A 23,956-nucleotide genomic window follows, 5' to 3' on the forward strand; every position below is an offset into this window, starting at 1 on the left:
CATAGAAATCACCAAAAGTGATTTTACCATATGGCTATAGCCAGAGCCAGGTGCCCTAGGCAACCAGGCCGGCCACCTCGCTACCTGGAGGAGCATGCAGGAGGTGCAGGAAGATGGTAAAAAATTATTTCTTTCTTATTTAAAAGTTTAGGAAATTTTTTTTAAATTTTCTGATAAATTATGAATTATTCATCCTCATTAGGACGTTTTTTTTTAAAATGTCGGACTTTCTCTGTACAATGTGTTAATAAAAGAACACATCTTTTTCAATAGATTAATAAGACAATTGTCATTTTGGGCATTAGTAAAGAATAAAAAACAATTTACGTCTAGCACTGCAATTGCGCTGATGTGTCCCAGCGCAATTGGATGGATGTTTGGAAATATAATTCTGCAACATATGTATTGGCAGAGGTTAGCTATCCTTGAGTTGAGTTTCATACTTCATTGTTCATGAGAGGCTTCACTGATGCATATTACATAAGTCTGGTAACTGGATAAAAATGCATTAATGTACAGGGGAAATCCCAATGTGTACACTCACAGCTTAGTATATAAAAATGCATATTCAATTACTCAATTTCACAAGGATACCTTATTTGCATGCAAATTGAAATAAATGTGAACAGTGTTTGTAAACTGGGATCTTGGGTGTTGTTTCAATAACAGCTGTTGCACCATTAACTCTGTATCATGTGTAATAAAAGGCTGCCTTGGTTTGTTTCTTTAACAAAGCACTGTATAAATTACGAGGTATTTGGTGACAAAGCTTTACACAACATAAAACTGCTTTCCCTTAGTTGAACAGAATAGAGTTACTCTACTCTGTGGCAGTGTGATACTTGATGAGGTGGAACCCAGTGCATTAACTTCACTAGAAGAAGACACCAGTTGTTTAAAGCTCATGTATAAACATTTAGACTGTACAGGAAATATAGGACATAGACAAAATCCTATCTGTTATGGGGTTAAGCAATGATTTCTACCCCCAATTTATTTGATAAAGTTGAACTGCTGACACCTTACCTCTATTAACATGTATAAAGATAGCAATGTGACCACAAGGTTGTAAACAATAAGGTGACCCCTGAGAGAGAATGCTGGCCTATTCTGCATATATTTGGTACCCAGCCATATGGAAAGAAAATACAGCAGTGTCAGGAAAAGAGTTGGTAGGTAGGAATCCAGCATCAGCCATCCTCTAGTCCTGGTATCTGTAAATCAAGAAGAAGAAAACAGTAAAGGAACAATTAAAGAAACAGTTTATATATGAAGCCAGGGATCAGTCATATCTATGTTTTTTACCTTCAATGATTATGCATATCATTAAATAAATTATCTAGAAGAGGCTATAAGGGACATTGATGTTGACCCAAAATCGTTCATTCCTGCAAAAGGAAATTTTGCGTGACCTATGAAAAACGAAGTGACACATATACCTTTCCAACGGCGAGGGTGAGTTTTATAATGGCATAAAATAGATGTGCCATGTGCTACACACTCTGGGCCTTTTAGGGAGCTATAGCCATTATGTTTAGTGCCATTATATGAAAGTTACCCCAACAGCATAATATGATAAAATAAATTTTGGACAAAAACTAAAAATAAAATTGTAAATTGTATGCATTTTAGAATAGTAAATGTGTTAAATGAATATACACCAATATTTACTGACATGGCGTATAGCGTCTACTTAGCCTCTTCCTGTTACAATTCAATATTATACCTGCTAAATCTATAAAGAAGAAGGCAACTTGGCTATGGTTTGGCTATTGTCAGATGATAGCCATCTGTTGAAAAATGGATGCTACTTGTCACAGAGAAGGAATCAAGTACTTAGAAGAATATAAAAGTGTAGTATGGGCAGAGGGATTAACAGTTAAGCTTTATCCAAAAAAGACATACAGCTTATCTGCCCTGACTGAATGTCATTAACACAGCAACAAAAGCTGTCTCTCTGCAATAAGTAGGCATCTAGATATTTGCTAGAAGGTTAATATTTATTGAGCACTTATATTGTGGCACGCATTCCAGGAAACAAACAAATAATGTCATTTCATCTGCACAAAAAATATATTTTTAGAGATTAACTATACATAAAGATATAATAATTGCCGACCAACATGTAGCAGAATGCAGAGATTTGTGGTTTTGCAAGATAAATATGTTTTTCAACCTGCCAAAGGTCAGTTTGAGCTGATTCAACAGGATCCTGTAGTGAGAGTCCAGGCTGCCCTGGTACTTGGCTCTCCTCTCCCTGTTTATGCCATCACTAACAGACAAATTAACAAATGTTTTTGTGCACCACACAACTAAGCAGCACTACATTTCCATTCTGATATTCTATTTCTGGTTGAGATCACCACAGTAACTTCCTGATGCTAAATAGCAAGGAAATTCTAGTCATAGGAATGGTTGGAAAGACTCCTATTGCTGAACTTGTTGTAGAAGATATTAAACTCTGATTATAGGTTCCCAATGAACAAATAAATAATTTTGTTTCAGAGAAGCAGGGAAGCAGTTGGCCTTCTATATACAGCTATTGGGTTCAAGTTGGAGAGGTTTAGGGAAGGTTCTAATCCCCATTAAAGGACACCTATTATCTGAGCAGTCCCTGTGCCATAGAAGGGGATAAAATAGGGGAGCTATGGCACTCAGTAGATTTGTGAATGTTCAGGCTGATCATATATATACACATGAGCAGCACAAGAGCTATGACAAAGCATGGGCACGTAAGGTAAATTAGTAGCGGGAGAGCCAGGACTAGGGCTAGGCAGACAGAAAAGGTATGTGCCTAGCACCCGCTGTTGCACCCTAGACATGTGCCTCTTTTGCCTGCCGCAAGTTCCAGCCCTGAAGTATGGTTCCCCACTCCTAGAGACCAGGCTATGGCAGATCTGGTGCAAGAAGCTATTTAGAAAAATATATGTCCCTTAAAACCAGGACTTCAAAATAGGATTTCCACAAAAGAAGTTCAATTAAAGTGGAACAGGTGCCTATTAGTAAATACGGTAGGTGCATTTTTAGTTTGGCTCTGATTTAGAAAAAAAAGCATTGCATGCAAATTTATCAATCATTTCCACCTTAAAATAAGCATAAACAGATTCAATGTAATGATAAAAGTATTATGTTAATGGGCTACAGATAGCTTTATGTATACAATTTATAATACAGTACACACAAAAAGGCACAAAAGAGCACAAAGAAAATGACATAAGCACATAACTCACCCACTACTGTGCACACAGATTTTAAATAATATCTGCAATGAAATTGTCAAATAGTACATAGTACAGATTTAGGATACATAATAAAGTACAGATGTTTTTTGGGAAAAGTTATTTAATCAAATTTTAAAAAGATATCCACTTCAGTCAGTGGATATGAGAGGAGGTACCCCAATGCTGTGCATGTGCCTAATGGATAGGGGAGGGGGTATTCAGGTGACTGGTTATGAACTAGCACTTGAAAATCGCTTCCTAGCACTTACCAGCTAAGGGCTCCAAAGTAGGGATGCACCGAACCCAGTTTTTTTTGTGTCCGGCCGAAACCCCGAATTCATCCCAAGGGATTCGGGCGAATACCGAACCGAATCCTAATTAGCATATGCTAATCAGGATCTGGAAGGGGTAAAAAGTCATCGAATTTTTTTTTTTACATTTAACCCTTCCAAATCCTAATTAGCATATATTAATTTCTGCTAACTAGGATTCAGTCAAATCCGAACCCTGCCCAAAAAGTCTGAATCCTGGCCGACTACTGAACCGAGTCCTGGATTCCGTGCATCCCTACTCCAAAGATTGCTGTAAATGTTAAGTTTCAGCTATTATTGTTTAAAGAATAAATATATATATCTATATCTATATATATATAGGCACCTGAGATCCCCCCAAGCAATACATCCCTGAATATCACCTGGCAAACATTTTCAAAAGCACTTACTTACAAGATATTGAAAGGTAGTTTTGGCTAGTGTCTTGTATTTGGACTATTACCTAGTTAGCAGTAACTCCAATATAATTTCCTTTGCACAAAATCGGGACAATGACAGATCCCCTTTTAAAAACACAGTATGCATTTTTATGTTTAGTAACAAGACATTTGGAATAATGTTGGCATGATAATATCCAACTGACTAGAGAGCCAAGAGCATGCAGGTGTATATCAGTACTGTGCAGGTGTATATCAGTACTGTGCAGGTGTATATCAGTACTGTGCAGGTGTATATCAATACTGTGCATGTGTATATCAGTAATGTGCAGGTGTATATCAATACTGTGCAGGTGTATATCAGTAATGTGCAGGTGTATATCAATACTGTGCAGGTGTATATCAGTACTGTGCAGGTGTATATCAGTACTGTGCAGGTGTATATCAGTACTGTGCAGGTGTATATCAGTACTGTGCAGGTGTATATCAATACTGTGCAGGAGTATATCAGTACTGTGCAGGTGTATATCAGTACTGTGCAGGTGTATATCAATACTGTGCAGGTGTATATCAATACTGTGCAGGTGTATATCAATACTGTGCAGGTGTATATAAAAAAGTTGCTTCCTTGAGCAGAACAAAGCATCCTGAGTTGGGCTATAGCCTTAATAATCCCAAGAATAAAATAATACATTTTTAAGCATCTAATGTTGATGGGTACAAATGTACCCACTCATATGAATACACCACAACATTCACATTTACATTGGAGATGATGCTCCTAAGCAAGTTTACTCTTTATACAATTAAAACAAAATACTTGCCTCTTGGTCCAAACAAATAATCCACAAAGGCATTTACTTCTTGATCAATTTTCTCTATGTGCTCCTGAAAGAGATTTGGAAAAAAAACATTAGTACGGAATACCAAAACATTTATAAAGGATGAATAAATCCTTTTTTTATAATGATAACTATATGTCATTATATATTCAGTTGAATAGTGAATATTTTGTTGCATAAAACTTTTTGAAATAAAAAGCACTGTAAATAAATGTGATATTTAATCTCCTTTTTTATTTCAGACAACTTAGTTTACAGGCTCCTTGACCATTCATTAAGGGGCCGCCATTTAGTACATCCTGAGGCATGGAAAAAACACACATGAGGTATTACAACCCATTGGTTACAGAGGGAATTTATGCAAACACAAATTAAGCTTTTTGAAAAGTAAACATAGTTTTAAGCAACTTTGCATCAATTAAAAGATATACAGCCTTTTCGTGATTTTTAAGGTATGAATATGGTTATCCTAAGCCTGGCCCCCTGTTCTCCTGCTGATCTGGCTGACTACTTTGAAACAAATAAATACAGTAGTTGACTATCCTCAGCCTACCTTCAGTCTGCATCCTCCAAAGCCCACAATTCCCTGCATACATGATGTCAATAAGGAAAGGAAAATCTCAGTGTAATGCATTGTGGGTTATGTAGTTCCTGCATACTGTCTGTAAGCAGTGGAAAAGATGTTGCAATTTGTACCATCAGTGTTTTAGCCCCTCGTCCCCATCAAATGATGCAGACAGAGAATAACTGTTTTGCAGCTGGAGTTCAGCATAAAAATGGTATTTATATAAGATTACAGTGATTGGTATATTAGGGGTTTCTGTGGTTGGTTTGGAAGCTGGTGTTCCCTTTTAACTAGATGAAGAGTATAAATAACCAATTAAATTGAATCATAATATAAGGCAAACCTAATAATACTATTTGCTAAATATTCTACTGATTTACAAGCTTGGATAGTAGCAAACTAGGTCTGCTTACAAAGCAGATCAATGCAATCCTTTTATAAGTAATCCTTCTGAGCCTATTCCTGCTTTATCCTAAAGCATCAAGCTCAAAGCAGCAGTCCCTTCAAGACTCAAAGATTTAAACTAGCAGAAAAAAAGGGCAACATAGCAGCCAATAACTTCCTTGCACAGTTCTCACATCCCTCCATCATTAGCTTCACCCTTAAAGGAACAGTAACACCAAAAAAATGAACGTTTAATGTACTGTTGCCCTGCACTGGTAAAAGTTGTGTGTTTGCTACAGTAATACTACTATAGTTTATATATATAAGCTGCTGTTTAGCCATGGGGGCAGCCATTAAAGCTGGAAAAATAGAGAAAAGGCACAGGTTACATAGCAGATAACAGATAACCTCTCTAGAATACAATAGTGTTTATCTGTTATCTCCTATGTGCCTGTGCCTTTTCTCCTTTGAATGGCTGCCCCCATGGCTAAACAGCAGCTTTGTTTATATAAATTTCTGGGGCAAACACACCAGTTGTACCAGTGCAGGGCAGCAGTATATTTTATTCTTATTACTTTTATACACTTTTATTTTTTGGTGTTACTGTTCCTTTAAAGGGACCAGGCACATTTAAAGTGGACCTGTCACCCAGACATAAAAAGCTGTCTAATAAAAGTCCTTTTCAAATTAAACATGAAACCCAAACTCATTTTTTTATTAACACATTCATACCCGTTATAAAAGCATTTAAAAAACCCAGCTGTCAATCATATATTGCCTGCCCCGCCTCTATGCCTAAGGCATAGAAGAGGGGCAGACAGTTACTTTCACTTTGAATTCAGAACTTCTTAGATGTTGCCCCTCCCTCCTCAACATGTAATTGTGTAACCAGTGCATGGGTATGGGCATCAGGTCCCCCCATACTAACACAGAAACAAGATTTTGGCAAGATACAAAGCTTGCCTTAATAACAGTGTCCACAAAATGGCAACTGTCTTCTTGCTGCACTTGTGAATTCCAAGGCTACGGAAAATAAGATTAAAATAATTTTTATAGTGTAAGTGAAGTTTATTTTACTTGACAAACACAATAGAAAACAAATTATTTCTTAGGGTGACAGGTTCCCTTTAAAATATAAGTATATGGAGTTGAATGCAGGCTCTACCGACAACCCTTGGACAAGCTGACTTTACTGAAAAAAAGAAAGTGTAATAGCTTCAAATTTCCTTGTTTGGGATCATTTTGACTACCTACTTGTAGCCTACAGTAAGTAGATCGTTCTGTGTCATTCGTTCACATTTCAACAAATAATGATAGATATGGGAATCAGCTATATGACTAGGCTAGTAAATCTTGTGACACAGCTTACATAGCATGGATTTGATGAAAGGAAAAACATCTGCATTAGAACGTGGATTTTACATTTCCCAGGGGGGTGGTATCAAAAGGGGAAAACTTAAAATTCCAGGAAATAAAAGTGCAACTTGCCTGTTTGGGACAACAACAAAAAGTGTCAATTTCAGAAAAACAAAAAATCCAGGGGTGTAAAATCAGAGTTCTAAATAAATTGGCACTGGCAATTTTTTTGATGTTGTTATGGGTGCAAGTCATTATTGTGCTCAATCACAATAATGGGGTAGTGGCACAAGGGGAGATTAAAGCAATAAAGTGGGCCGTCGGTAGGAAGGTATAACATCCATACCTTTATTTAAAAATCAGAGCTGTCAGTCATACGTTGCCTGCCCCGCCTCTAGGCAATTACTTTTCTTTTTAGCATTTTCTAGATGTCATTGCTATATTATATATATGCTATATTATGTATCCTGTACATGGTAATGAATACAGGGAAACTGAGGTAACAATATTTATATGATTTACATAGTGAAAGTAAAGTTTACACAACTAACATGCTTAAAAAGGATTGGGAATTATTTCTTAAGGTTACAGGCCCCCCTTAAAGGGAACATGAGCTGTGTACACGCACTTGCAAGTTCCGTCTGCTTTCCACAGAATCTGCACACCACCCACAATGGTAAGAAAAGAGACTTCAAGTCCCAGAATTCATCACTTTACAATGGAACAAAACAAGGAAGGGGCATGCATTACACTCTCAGCATAAGCGATCTTGGGAATCAGCTCATTGGAGTTATCATGGTGTCCTCCAACATGTGAAATCAGCTATGTTTGCGTAAAACAACACATATATATTTATACCTGGGAGTTCAGATACTGTTTATGCATTACTTAAGCCCAACTGAACAAACTGGGGGGTTTATGTTCTCTTTAATGATGCTGCAAGCAGGGGTGTTTACTCTGGGCCCTTTACATTAAAGGGCCAAACAAAGCACCTGTTGTTGGTTCTAAAATAACTCTGAGTATTTATTCCAAGGGCTGCCTGGGTCTCTGCCTTTTGTGCAAGCCCATACTCTAAATATGTTGGCCCATTTTATACTGAATTAATACAAACTGTCTCATCCAGCAGGTCTTAAAATGAATACAGATAACCTTTTTTTTTAATGCAATATATTTTCTAACATGGTTACAACTCTTTCTAGTAAGATAAGGGTCTACTGTCATTTTAATGAGGTCCATTCATAAGTATTTGAATATACAAGGGCAAGCATTGATTGGAGCAAACTTCTGCTATTTCTTTAGACTGATTCATATATTAAATCAGTAAAATATAATGTTTTTAATTTTAAAGTAGCAGGTTTGAAATTTGATGACTGTCTGTTAGATCTTAGTAAAAAGTGCAGTTAATAATGCAGCTTTAGCTTATGTTTATTTGGGAGATCCAAGTAATGAAATACACACAGAGGGATGCTCGAGACTGCACGGTGCCTGGCCCAAGCACAAAACACTAGGCATGTTGAGTGCCAAACAATTGGATTACTCTAATATTGGTGGAAAGATCTTATAAGGTATGGCTACCTTTATTCAGTTTGGGTTTTCTCTGCAGATTTTATCTTGTCAGATGCAGGCACAGCATGCAGCACTTTGTGGCATGTTGTGTTGGATCGCAAATCTTTCATGTAGTTGCACATTAGTAACATTGTTTTCTTTAACCCATAAAACTACATCGGACTGGGATGCGTTCTGTTGATCCGGCACCATACTACAAAATCTGGGTTTAGCTGTTTAGCAAATGTTTTCCTTAGCCTGCCATTCATAACTCCTCCTTAACGTCAGCGCGCTTACCATCTAAAATATACGGCTTCAGCATTGTGCCATAAAAAATGTTTAGGATACTGGGAAAAGTATAGATATACAGAAAAAGATAAAGGTTATTGTGGGAACTGTACCCTTCAACCAAAAGGCCTGTGTGATCTAATGTTCATTTTAGCCCCATAGCATCTGAGGTACCCAGAGATTACACAATGTAAATTTGCTTCACCATCAAGAAACACTGGGGATCATTTATCAACATTTATCAACAATGGGAAAATTTGCCCATGGGCAGAAACCCATAGCAACCAATCAGTGATTGGCTTTTTTCAGCCAGCTGCAGGTAGAACAATAAACATAACATTTTGATTGGTTGCCATAGGCAAAGTTGCCAAGTGTTGGTAAATGACCCCCACTATTTATAACAGACATTAAGGGCTCTGGCACACGGGGAGATTCTTTTTCGGCGATTTCCTGAAATCGCCCCACCGCGTCTGCCATCCCGCCGGCGACTTACATGTTCGCCGGTGGGATGGCAGGGGTAGGCAACTCGGGGAGATTAGTCGCCCGCGAACAGGGAGTTTTGCCGCGGGCGACTAATCTCCCCGTGTGCCAGAGCCCTAAAAGCAAATGACCAAGCAAATCAGATGCATAAAGATGTCCCTTTGGTCCTTATTTACCAAAAAGCTTATGTCACAAATTATCAATTGAGTATTAAAAGATTAGCAGTTGCCAACTCCCCATAGCCAAACCTAGATCTAGTCAGCTTCAAGTAACAGCTACGAATCTTCCTGTGTGATGTAAGACCAACACTGTTTCCATGCTTTAAATAGTAAAGTATGTATAAAAAAGCACTTCTTATATTAACATTGTGTTCTTAAATATATATGAAGGGAAAGGATAATGGATTTAGAGTTGCCAGCTATTGGTATAAACTGATAGTGATGCCAAAATTGAATATATGCAAATTATGAATTATTAAAGAAAAATATTTTTTGCTCACGTTTAATCCAGTCTGAACCTGTGCAGGAAAGGAGCTTTATATTTAGGAGGATGTAGATTTCCAAAATTGAACTGTAATTACAAAGGCAATAAAGCATCTGGAGGTCTGGAGGACTATATACAAGATGATCTGTTCTGTAAAAGCCTAGTGGGATTACTAAGAACGTTCTGTAACTAGTGTCCTGGCTGCAGAACCATAAGGTACTGTAATGTCTGACCTTGTTTCATAGGGAAAGACCAGATTGTGCAGATTTCTCCTGTTACAGAAGTATTCAACTCCTTAGGCTGTGATATCTGAAACCTACCATGACTTTGCAGCAAATGCTGACTTGGTGTATCAGCCTTTTACAGCAGTCTCCACATTATTAAAAGCATGCTTTGCCTAAAGAGGTCTTTACACTTACATATAAAGTAGGCTAATAATTTTGTAGCATATTTACAACTGCAGCATTTTAACATTAAAAGCATCATTTTCTTTCAGAAAAAACTCAGATGCTACCTGGAGAACTAAAACATTATTTTCCCTAGTCCTGCACTTAAGGGCAAATGCCCATACCTGGTGCACTCTTACCTTCCAATTTGTGCCTGCATGTTACCCAACCACTTAGATTGTAAGCTCTACTGGGCAGGGACCTCCTTCCTACTGTCCCATACCATATGGCACTTAATCTCTCTGTATTTATACTTATTTATTGTATTTATTATGACACTTGTCCTCCCTGTGTGTAATTGTGTATATTGTAAGATTGTACAGCGATGCGTGTCCTTGTAGTACTTTATAAATACAGTTATGCATACTGTACATACATACATACATACATCGTAAGGTGCATAGTTTCCCCTAAATCCATGATCAAGTTAATAATTCATGACACCAGTTTTATTGTTAGTTAAAAAAGATAACACGTACATACACAGTTATGCATTTGGTAAACGCAGTCAAGTTAGTCCAGGTTTACAAACTGTAAAAATGACCCCCTAGGTGCGTATAAAGAAGTGGAGTGGGTGCTCAGCCTGAAGGCCAACTGGGATGAAATATTTAATGAATTCTTATTTTCTCCTAAATATTCCTGAAATATCATCCTGAAAGCCAACTTGGGTGAAAACTTTTTGCATAAAGTGATACTGACACTAAGAAAAGTTACTTGGTTTCTTCAATATATAGTTACATAGTTACATAGGGTTGAAAAAAGACCAGAGTCCATCAAGTTCAACCCATCCAAGTAAACCCAGCACACACAACCCGCACCTACCAATCTATATACTCACATACATAAACTATATATACAACCACTAATACTAACTGTAGATATTAGTATCACAATAGCCTTGGATATTCTGCTTGTTCAAGAACTCATCCAGTCCCCTCTTAAAGGCATTAACAGAATCTGCCATTACCACATCTCTAGGAAGGGAATTCCACAACCTCACTGCCCTCACTGTGAAAAACCACTTACGCTGCTTCAAATGGAAGCTCCGTTCCTCTAATCTAAAGGGGTGACCTCTGGTGCGTTGATTGTTTTTATGGGAAAAAAGAACATCCCCCATCTGCCTATAATCCCCTCTAATGTACTTGTACAGAGTAATCATGTCCCCTCGCAAGCGCCTCTTTTCCAGAGAAAACAACCCCAACCTCGACAGTCTAACCTCATAGTTTAAATCTTCCATCCCCTTAACCAGTTTAGTTGCACGTCTCTGCATTCTCTCCAGCTCATTAATATCCTTCTTAAGGACTGGAGCCCAAAATTGCACTGCATACTCAAGGTGAGGCCTTACCAGGGACCTATAAAGGGGCAAAATTATGTTCTCATCCCTTGAGTCAATGCCCTTTTTTATACAAGACAGCACTTTATTTGCTTTAGTAGCCACATAATGACACTGCCTGGAATTAGACAACTTGTTATCTACAAAAACCCCTAGATCTTTCTCCATTAAGGGTACCCCCAACAAACTACCATTCAGTAGATAGTTTGCGTTTATATTATTTCTACCAAAATGCATAACTTTGCACTTATCAACATTGAACCTCATTTTCCAGTTTGCTGCCCAGTTTTCCAATTTTGTCAAATTGCTCTGCAAAGCGGCAGCATCCTGCATGGAACTTATAGTTTTGCACAATTTAGTGTCATCAGCAAAAATAGAAACAGTACTGTGTATGCCCACCTCCAGGTCATTAATAAACAAGTTAAAAAGCAAAGGACCAAGGACTGACCCCTGCGGTACTCCACTAGCCACACTGGTCCAATTAGAAAATGTTCCATTTACCATCACTCTTTGTAATCTATCCTTCAGCCAATTCTCTATCCAATTACAGATATTATGTTCTAGGCCAATATTCCTCAATTTGATCATTAACCTTCTGTGAGGTACTGTATCAAACGCTTTAGCAAAGTCCAAGTAGATGACATCAACTGCCATTCCAGCAACGAGGTTCCTGATCACCTCCTCATAAAAGGCGACTAAATTAGTCTGGCAAGATTTGTTACGCATAAAACCATGCTGGCACAAATCTATAGTATTGTGAACTGCAATGTATTCAAGTACCCTATCCCTTATTACCCCTTCCAAAAGTTTTCCAAGATACGAATGTACATAAATAGTTACCTATAGGTCATGTTAATTGCTTTTTGCTGATAGCTTTGCTTTGGTACTGACTGACTGACTTTTGCCAACCAGACTGTCGCTTTTCAACCTGTCAGTTAGAATTTCTAATGCTAGTGAACTACTACTGCTGCTGCACAAATATGGCAGCCCCCTCATAAAGGAACATGAGGGATCAGATAGGTAATATAAATAGCATGTGAAGACAATGTTGCGATAGATGTAAAAAAAAGGCTGTTAGTATCTCTATAATGAAAAAATGTATTTCTAACCAATTTTCTAATGTACATTATGGCTTTAAATGTATTTGTAAATGTAATTGCAAATAAAAATAGTATTTGTTTATCCCTCTGTGTTCTCTGGTTCTTACTCTTTAAACAATGTAGTAGAGGGGAGGAGGGTGAATCTTGTAATTACTACCAGGTTGGCAGCAGTTCAATGGATCCCTACTGTGTGCAAATCATAAGGGCAGGCTAGCAGGACTAGCACTAGTACCTTTTTGAGTAGTGTAAATGCCACTTCAAGGGGTGGTTCCACCTTTAATTAATTTTAAGTATGTTATAGAATGTCCTAGCGACTTTGCAATTGGTTTTCATTATTTATTTTTTATAAATAAAAAGCACCCAGATAGCTGTTGAAATTCTACACCGGCTAAATAATTATATAAAAAAATTTTTTTAAAAAAGCTAAATAATTGTAAAACCACAAAAAGCAAAAGAAAAAATAAACACCACTTGAAATTTTTTTTTAGAATAGTAATCTCTACAACATCACAACACTTTATTGAGACTTCTTAATGATATGTTCCACTGAGCAATTTAAACTACAGCGATAGATCTTTGGTACTGTGGGTGACTAAATACTCCGAAATGCCTTTTCACTGGCAACATAGGCAGATAGGCGGTAGCAGAGATGCATGCATAGATATTAGGGGTAATTTTCATTCCCTGGGGTAGACTGCTCTCTGTTTCTTGTGCAGGACTGAAAATCTAGAGAGCACAGCATCAGGAGGTGCAACTAGGGCTGCCACCTTTTTTGCATTCAATAACAGCCTTTATGTTGCGGGCAGGCAGTGATGTCTTACTGCTATCTTGCAAGTATGTTTGTTTGTAGAGAACAGTTTGATTATCACATTGGCCATCATGATGTACTATTACCTGTATGTACACTGATATATTTAGTTTCACCTAATATGTTAGTGACAGAGAATCCACTAATCAATGTACAGTAAGACCTGACCATGTGCTTATCCTGACCGAAAGAAGGACTCTTTGGCAGGTTCCCTTCCTTAGCCATGTGTGTGTGTTTTTTTTAACACCAATACATATGGGTCTCACAGCTAACAGTCAAGTCCATTTAACTTCTGTCATCTTAAGTAAGACAGCCCTGATAACATTGGAATCATTTACAGTATCATGATTTCATTTTAATAGGCACCCATATCAGACATGTATCTGTTTATTAATGTAGAATTCAACACATAAAAAAATTCTGCAAAATTCAAAGTATTTGAAATTTGTAAAAATAATGGCTTTTGTGGTTATTTAAGGCAAAAAAAATACATGAACACCATAATATAGCTCACTATGACTTTGTATTAAAAATTTTTATTATTAATAAATTAATTATTAATAAAGAGTAAAATTGTGGCGTTAAATGAGAACTTCACCCTGTGGGTTGAAAGCTTTTAAATATCTTTTCCTTATGTTAGAAGTAAACAGAGTTTGGTTTGCCGATTATACTAAATGCTAGAAGAGAGCATGGAAACTTTCTCTGATTGTTTACTCCGGTTATGGACAGAGCCCCAGGAGAGGCAGATCTCAAGAAGCTGTTATATTATAAAGGAAACACAACTAACTTACTTGTGTGTTTTTATGTTGTGCCTTGCTTAGGGCTGACACTTGTTTTGATTCCGACGGTTTTTGGCAGGTACCAAAAAGACTGTCTGGTTTTACCTAGCCTGAAACCCAAACAGAAAAAATATATTTTGGGGATACAGTATGGGCTCTGCACAATTGATGACAATTGATGACAGAAATAGTGAGGTATTCTTTGAAGGCAATGAGACAGACATTAATTTACAAAATGCTAATCCAGGGTAGGGGGGAAAGACTTTTGCAGCGTACACAGCACACACATTTTAATTATTTTATATATTTGTGGGTGAGGCTCAACAGAAGGTCTTGATGCAGGCACATGTCCCTTTCCAACGTCATCGAACGCTAACTGCACATGTAAGCCAACCCTTCCACTGCAATGAAAGCTCTCTGCACATGCACACTTTTAAGCAGGCTGGGGGACTGCAAAATTTGGAGAATAGCATATACTGATGGAAGGCTGGAGGAATGGTTGACATCTATAAATGAGGTATGGGGATATTTTAAAGCACAAGAAAGACGCCGTGTGTCACTGAAATTACTTGAATAATTGATGTGTATTTGGTCACAGACAATAACAACTTATGGACATTAGTTAAGTTGTTGCAGACACAGTACTTCTAGTAACAATCATAAGTTTAAAGCAGCATAAAACATGCCGTCTTCTGTTCAGTAAATCTGAACTCAGACATATAATCTACTAGTGAGAGATAACGATAGAGATACTGTAAATATGGTTCTTATCCTACAGCCTTGAAGCTTCTGCTCTTTCTGTAACCTTACAATCACTTCATTCTAAAATCACCACTGCTGGGCAAGCAGTTTGGTAGGCTCACATTTATTTGCCTTATTTGCTCCCAAGCAATTACAGACAATATGTATTCGCCATCTGCAAATTGTTTCCACTTCCGTGGAAATTCGCTGCAGAAAAAAAAAAAGACGCAGGTAACAAAAAAAAAAAGCGACAAAAAGTTGTGCGACAAATGCGTTTCGCGGATTTTTCACCATTTCGTTGATTTTCTTGTTGTTTCACGAATTTTATGGCAAAGTGAAACGGGACAGATTCACACATCACTAATCCACTGTACTCCTGGAGAACTAAAAATGTAAAAAGCCATGCATCCAATACATATTTGCCTTAAATCCACCCAAAGGACAACGACTTTCAAGATGCATTATGAGGGATAGGCTTATGGATTTTATTTAATGCAATTTCAAATCCAATTAGTAAACAAAAATAGGAAATAAATGTGTTATTTTTATAATAAATTATGTATTGGATAAACATTTTTACAGAATAAGCTGGACGATTGTATGAACTGGACAGTAACCAGCTATTTATATGCCTGTTATCAGTGTCCCATTTGTCTGCCCTTAGCAGCTCACCTGACATTTAACTTTGCACTGTCCATAGTCCAATGCCTGATCAAGAAACTACTATTAAACAACTAGTCCTTGCATCACCTCATGTCTATGTATTTTAGGCCTTTGAACAAATGCAAATATAACAGCTTTCACTTCAGCCAAAAGTGGGGAAGTTCTCTATTCAGCACTGTAGCAAGGAACATTAGCAAGCACAGCAACACACCTTCTGCTCTGTAACTAAAGCATGTGAACTGAAAACACAAGAAGTGTATATAGAAAACATATTATAACAAGTAAACCCTGGTATAGGATTCTTAAGACACAGAGGCAATAAAGACAGTAAATATGCATTCTTTAAGGAAGTTTACCAAATATGAACAGTTTACAAACATTTAATAAAACTGACCTCAGCAGGATAAAGATGCACTATGGTGAGGAATGCAATGTTGCCATGAGAGATATAGGAAATGACTTGATGCAGACATTCAATTTTAAGCAGTGGTACTTCTTGTTAATACACTCATTTTTGATATTTATTAAGTAAAAAAAAAACCACAAGAAACTCTATTGTAAAAGCTTGTGAAGTTATGTAGAAGAGCTGTTCTAGGCAAAATTTTGACTATTTAGTTAATATGAGTTTTTTTAGGTTTTTTTTTTTTCTTTGCAACCCAATAAAAATGATGTGAAAAATACAAATCTGAGATATTCTGTAGGTTTTATTACCTTGCATTTTTTATTTAAACTTTTTTTTAATGAATAAGGTAACATTTGCAGATATTTCAATTTCAAGCTTATTCCAACCTACGAAAAATAAGAAAATTACACAAATACAAATTTTGATCTCTGTTTTTAGTCTCTGTGTCCTATTGTGATGTTACATACATGTGCCCTTTTTTGACTTTCATGAGTTTGTCCATAAAAATAACTGAAGCTGGCTAATGTTACACAGACTATTGACTCTTATCCCATGCTCCTTACAGGAAAGCTTAAAGCTGAATAAATGGATGTGATGGCCTGTTTCAATATAAGGTATATCAAGTAACATTTCAATGGACACTGCACTAGAGCAAAGAATACATTAGATCTCTAACAATGGCCATGTTCACTGATTAGTAGTTAAAGAGCACTGAGCTGCAAGCAAATTGTTCCCAGCATGTAGGTCATGGCAAGGCATCCAATTTATATAATGTTTAGCCAGCCATCACTCGCTATTCTACAAAGGAATGCAAACAAATATTGTTCAGTATTGCTGATATCAAATAAATACAAGACTTCAAGTACTTTTGTGGGCAGAGTAAATAAATGTATTTATTAAATTTGAAAAAACAAGAATCCCCCATGGAATGTAATCTACAGTTACACAATTTGTCTCCCTAAAATTTAAACTTGTGCAAATTTACTTTCCAATGGGCTCTAGCTAGTGTTGCCACCTGGTCAGTATTTGTCTAACCTAGCTGATAAAATACCAGTCAATGCCGGTAAATTTTTATTCTCTCTCCCAATTCCCTGTCTATTTACACTACCTTCTCTTTAACCCTGCACTACCCATCATATTCCCTCCAGATTTGCCCCTTTATGCCACACCCCATCCTGCCCCTTAAGTTCCTGCTTCATTCTCTGTCCAGGTTGCCAACCCTAACTCTAGCCTATATAAAAGCATATACAACATTATATTACATACATTACATTATATACATCACCCTTAAACTTAAGACAATCTGCAAATGGCAATTGGCCTTCATTTTTCAAAGATTTTTGAAATATTTACATTATTTGTTCAGCAGCTCAATTGCCTTACCAAACAAGCATCAGTTATAATAGAAGATAAATAGGAGGGTTGTGAAAAGATAAATAAGCAATACACCAAAAGAATAGCAATTAAATTGAACTCTTATTGTCCATGTACTAATTTATTGAAGGTTAAGTTCAGATCATTCCAATTCTTCCTTCCTATTTCTTCTAGAAGCATAGGATCCCAAACTGCAGAACTGAAAGTAGCATAGAGGCTTTCTTGGACCTCAATGGCACCCAATATATAAAAATATGTGTGTGTGCCTGTTAAGAAGGCCATCCAGAATGTGGAGCTTGGTGTTGCATTTGAATTCTGAATTTACCGTAGATAAATGATTTCGATAAAGCTTTATGTTTAGCTGGATAAAAATTTGACTCTGAAAAGGCTGCATTGATTTTTGGCATTATTATAATTTATTTATAGATCTCCGCACAAAGGCATTGTCTACAAAGCTGTTTGTGAGAGTGATACTAACCCTCCTGGAGCATCATCGTAAGCCATGTAAGTATGCTGTTAGTATCATAATAAAAGACTTCAGACTTTTAAACAAGAGCACTACAAAGTGGGTCACAAACGCAGTCAAAGAGAATGGGAGCAAAATACAATATACTTGTATAAAGTAATGAAGTTTTAAGGAAATAAGTTTTATTTCCATAAATAATATTGTCACTTCTGATTCTTGCATAGAGAAATGTTTCCTGTTTTCCACATGACTAATTTCTGGCACAACAGCAGTCCTGTATTGCTTTATAAGATAGCATGTAAATATGCACTCAGCATCAGAGTCACTGTCCCAAAAAATTAATCAAGATTTATTATCCTGCTCTTTGGAAGTGATAATGGGACAACACAGGGGCCCACCCAAAACCCACCGTGCTTGTGGGCAGAATTGGGGGATTGCAGATGTGCTAGTTTGGGGGGGTTCATGAGTTCCCCTCTGGCATAAAAATGACGTAAAAGTTGATTTGCTGTCATCTGCATTCTCTGTATGTACACACTGACTACATGGGATTGGCCTGTGAGTGCACACACAGAGCTGATTTTGTTGTGGTAAAATATATCTTTTCATGCTGTGTGTGTACTCACTGGCCAATCCCATGCATGTCAGTGCAAAAAGAAGGGGCAGAAGACAGCAGTTTTGGTTTTCTCTGCTGATGCAAAAATGAAGAAGACACATGTGCCTTTGGCCTTAGGGGCTGATTTACCACAGAAAAATTCAGCCAATCTCTATTCATTTCTATAGGATTTTGTATATTGATTAATGGGTGAAGGCGAGAGTTCACCATTTGATAAATAAGCCTCTAAAAATCCCCTTGGAATAAATAGAGAGTGGGTGATTTTTTCTGTGGTAAGCTTATTTCACATTTTGATAAATCTGCCCCTTTGAGTCAGCATTTTACATTCAAGCATCTGCCAAAATCACGCTTGTTAGGCTAACTACAGGGTGAAGAAGTGCAATTGCTCACTCCAGGTTATCATTTTCCACTGCTCAGATAACCTTTACATAACTCCAGCCAACTTTTGCTATTGCAAAATATTTTTCCCATTTATGAAAAGAACAGTTTTTTTCTCTCTATTTGGGTTCAATTAATATTTTTATGAAAATGGGTATTTTGAGTTATTTACTAAAGCATTTTTCTCATTTCTTTTGGGGGGTTTTCACCTAAGTGTGTTCTGTATTTCTGGGTTGGCACAAAGCAGTATAACCAATGACAAAATGATTTAAGGATGCCTAGAATTAAACCCAATATAGTTATATGTGAGGAAACCCCTAAATACATCTCACTCTGAAACTGTGTAATTTTTTAATCTAAAAATTAAAGAAACCAGAAATGCATATCCATGTATCTAAGAAATATTTGTATTTAGATTATTAATTTCATAGTGGAGATCTTAATCTGACATACATATTTCTCATTCTTCCCAGGAAATGAACAGACTAGGTACTGTTATGCTATTACATAATTACTTAGCAACTCTGCTTAGCCACTTTAATCTGATCACTTTAGAGGTTTGCACTTTACAGAACACAGCACTGCTGCCTGCTATTCTAGCGGGGATGACTGACATTACTATAGCTGTAATATAACTGTCTATCAAACAACATAAGTATTTTTATTAACAAAAATGATGTTTTGGTCATATTAAGTGACATTTCCCAAGGGGAAAAAAAAAATATTTATATATATATATATATATATATATATATATATGAGCATTCTGGCAGGATAAATTCATATAATTTGAGCAGCATTCCTGCTATATTCCAATGATTTCTGCCTAAAAAAGGCATTATTTTAAGTGCTCCTATGAATAAGCAAAATGCCTTGCATGGACAAAGAATCATTTCGCCCATTCCTAGTGGCAACACAAACCACACTGTTGACCACTGAAAGCTAAGAATATCTTAGGAACAGTAACACCAAAAAATAAAAATAGCTTTAAAGTACTTAAAACATAAAGTTCTGTTGCAGTGAACTGGTAAAAATTGTGTGTTTGCTACAGAAAGACTGCTATAGTTAATATAAATAAGCTACTGTGTAGCCACATGGGCAGCCATTCAAGCTGGAAAAAAGGAGAAAAGGCACAGATTCTATAGTAGAAAGATAGATAAGTGCTGTAGAATATAATGGTGTTTTATCTGTTATCTGCTATGTTACCTGTGCCTTTTCTTCTTTGGATGGCTGCCCCTATGACTACACAGCATAGGATTGCCACATCTCCTGCCCAGGAACTCCAGGCCGCATCGTCACGGGGTGGGGCTATGACGCGATTGGCCAATCACCATGTCAATCTTCAAGAACCCTGCCCAGTTTTGAAAATTGGGAGAACCAGGCAGGCAGTTTGACCCAGACAGCCCTACAGAAAACCGGGCTGTCTGGGTCAAAACCGGACAGGTGGCAACCATAACACAGCAGCTTATTTATATAAACTATAGTAGCTCCTCTGAGGCAAACACACAACTTTTACCACTGCAGGGCAACTATATTTAATATTGTAATTACTTTGATACTCCTTCAATTATTTGGTGTTACTGTTCCTTTACCACAGTGTACAGTAGTTACATTATCCTTGGATCCTTAATAAAGCTCATTCTTGAAAAGGATAAGGCTGTGACAGGGAGAAATGCAAAAGAAAATTAATCTACTTAAAGCAGAAGGAAAGCCTCAAGCGGTTGGTGTGGTTTTCTCCGAACAGGGGCACCAGCCTGGGGTACAAGGTAAGCAATTAAAGTCACTTGGGGGTGCCTAACATTTTGGCAACCCCAAGTGACTTAGCCTTTCCTTCTCCTTTAAAAGTAAAATCCTCTTGTATAGAATAAAATAGCATAAGTTGTGGCAAAAAGGTATATTTTATATTTTACTATATGCTGTAACAGCAATTTCGTCCTTCAATCATTGTCTTCAAACTGTGCTAAATCTTCAGTAGGTAATAACATATACAGAATTAGGCAAATACCATAAAAAAGTTATTTCTCAAGCATCAATGGCTTTGAATGTTAAAGGGGTACCCCACCCAAACACAACTTAAGCTCTTTCAAAAATACACATAATTTCAAGGAACTTTACAATATAAAGCAATTAAAAAATATGCAGCCTTTTCATGGTTTTAAATGTAATATGGTTTGGAACAGTTACCTAAGCCTGCATGCCATTGTGGGTTATGTAGTTCCTGTATGCTGTCTCTAAACCATAGAGAAGTTATTACAGTTTGTAACATAAGTGTTTTAGTCCCTCCTTCCCTGCCAGGATTTTAAATGAAGGAGAAAGTGAAGAACTGTTTTGCATCTGGATTTCAGCATATAAAATGGTATTTAGTCATATTTTTTGAAGGAACAGACAACAATAATAGGCATATTGGAGGTTTCTCTGTTGGATTTGGCTCTTTAACAAATTTTGGTTTGAAAACCTGAGTTCCCCTTTAACTGGTGGAGAGCTGCCTATTGACTTAGGAATACAGTAAAATGCTAAATTACTTTTTGTTAAATCAAGTTCGATACACCTTCCAAACATATTTTCACTTTCATTGTTTTCGAATAGTTCACAAGAAATAATAACTGTTTTTCTAATATCAAAGTTTAAAGTTCTGTTTTTCACAAGTCTTCCTAGAGCTCCTTGGGGGTACAATGAATTCAATACTGTCCTCGTAGTCCCCCGCTTGAGTCCTCAGTTAATGGAGAAGACACCTCCACCTCTGTATCAAGTACAATAGGAATAAACCGAAGTCACATAACACTACCTCAAGGGGTCCTTCCACATGTGTGCACAGGTCTGCACATGGATTGCTAAACTGCCAGGCTGAAATCAGCTCGAGAGAGAAACATTAAATTTTAAATCGGTTGATAAAAAAGTCATTATTTCTGGTGTACTATCTGAAGGCAATGAAATGGGAAAAAACGTGTTTGGAAAGTGAACCTGTCCTGGAAATCTGTTCCTGCAAGCCCATTTTGCTGTGCTCCGATTGGATCTTTCTTCTTGTGGATTCTCCAATCAGAGCAAAGCTTTCTTGACAGACAGTAAAATTGACCAATCAGAGCACAGATGCACACAGGGATCGGGAGATTTTGCAAACTGGAAGCAGTGTGAGCAGAAATGAGGACTGAAAAGAAGAATCTGCAGGCTGTAAACTTTACCTAAGAACCAACTCTCAACTTTTGCTGCAGTTTTCATCCCACAGGTACTATACAGTTCTAAAGAATCACTAGCTGACATTAAATTGTTTTTTGCCTGACCTGACATCTATAATAATTTATAATCTATCCCCTACCCTAACACATGGAGGGTAAGTTAACTCTTTCCCTCTGAAAAAGCTCATTGTGTGTTGTTTTTTTGCACTTACTATTTTTTTTAATTTTTTTGTCATTGTTTTGTAGTAAGTTACAGTGGGGCCAATGTTGTGTATCCGTGCCAGTGTTATAGTGCCAGGGCCTGAATATCTGCCTTCAGTACCCACTGTGTTTCACTGTATATAATGTGCTGGTTTTGTAAATACGGACTGCGTCTCACTGTATATAATGGGGAGTCAGTACCCACTGCCTTTCTTGCTATAAAACTAACATAAACACATCTAAAGGGGTGGTTCACTTTTAAGTTAACCTTTAGTTTATAAAATAACTAGCAACTTTGCAATTGGTCTTCCTAATTAATTTTTTTGAAAAATTTGCCTTTCTCTTCTGCCTCTTTCCAGATTTCAAATGGGGGCCAAAAAATATTGCTCTGTGAGGCTACAATTTTATTATTATTATAATTTTGTATTACTTATTTTTCCAAGTAGGCCCCTTAACTATTCATATTCCCATCTCTTGTTTAAACCACTACCTGGTTGCTAGGGTAAATAAGACCCTAGCAACCAGATAGCTGCTGAAATACCAAATGGAGAGCTGCCGAACAAAAAGCTAAATAACTGAAAAGCCATTAAAAATAAAAGTGAATTTGAACATTTTAGGGTAAAAAAAAAAGCACCCCCACCCGCACTTTTGTACAGTATCCCTGGGAGTCAGTGGGAACGGCAAGAGGTAGTTGGGAGGTTAACTTTTATGCCAGCAGCGAATCCACTAAGTGGCACATTTACTAATCCACAAACGTCCGAAAAGCGTCCGAATGCGTTTTTTTCGTAATGATCGGTATTTTGCGACTTTTTCGAGCGCTCAATACGAAAGTCGCGACAATTCGCAAAAGTCGTACTGGCTATGAAAAAGTCGCGACAATTCATAAAATTATAATGGCAATGAAAAAGTCGCTACAATTCACGAAAGTCATTATGGCTATGAAAAAGTCGCGACAATTCACGAAATTTGTAATGACTATGAAAAAGTCGCGACAATTCACAAAATTGTAATGTCAATGAAAAAGTCGCGACAATTCATGAAAGTCATAATGGCTAAGAAAAAGTTGCGACAATTCACGAAATTTGTAATGACTATGAAAAAGTCGCGACAATTCGCACAAGTCGTAACGGCTATGAAAAAGTCGCAAAAAATACGAAAAAGTCGCAAAATGTTCGTTTTCCAATCCGAATTTTTCCCATTCGGATTCGTGGATTAGTAAATCAGCCCCTAAGTCTCACATTAGCTGTAGGTCAGTCTGTGTATGGGCCATCTTTAGCCTCCCCAAACAAAAAAGTCACCCTCCGCCTATGGTGAACCCCCTTTAAATGACTGTCCAAACACAATTTGTCATCTACACAAACCATTTTTTACTGTATCATGTACCCTAGATTTAGCATCAGTTCTGTTTGGTTTGCTAGCATATGCTTTCACTGTACAGCCAGTATTATTATAGGTTACATTTTATCTAGTGAAGGGCTTCTAATTCAGGATTCTATTCTTGTTTGAGGAGGATTTCTTACCTCAAAAAGAAGCTTCAAGGATAATTATTCAATGTCAGTATTAACACAATCTATATGTGAAGTGTGCCAAGAGCCGCTGATTGCC

At 37.1% G+C, this 23,956-nt stretch overlaps 1 protein-coding gene across 1 annotated transcript in view; it reads right to left on the bottom strand.

The window, feature by feature from the left end:
- elovl2 (ELOVL fatty acid elongase 2) overlaps positions 1–23,956 on the bottom strand; it is a 44,125-nt gene that overhangs the window by 12,252 nt on the left and 7,917 nt on the right. Inside the window, exons 2-3 of the mRNA NM_001016159.2 lie at positions 4,755–4,818; positions 1,027–1,214 (exon numbers count right to left, since the gene is read on the bottom strand). Of these exons, the coding sequence (NP_001016159.1) occupies positions 1,027–1,214; positions 4,755–4,818 (252 nt within the window). The remainder of the gene's footprint in view (positions 1–1,026; positions 1,215–4,754; positions 4,819–23,956) is intronic.

The sequence above is a fragment of the Xenopus tropicalis genome, chromosome 6 (genome assembly GCF_000004195.4).
Source record: "Xenopus tropicalis strain Nigerian chromosome 6, UCB_Xtro_10.0, whole genome shotgun sequence".
NCBI lineage: Eukaryota > Metazoa > Chordata > Amphibia > Anura > Pipidae > Xenopus > Xenopus tropicalis.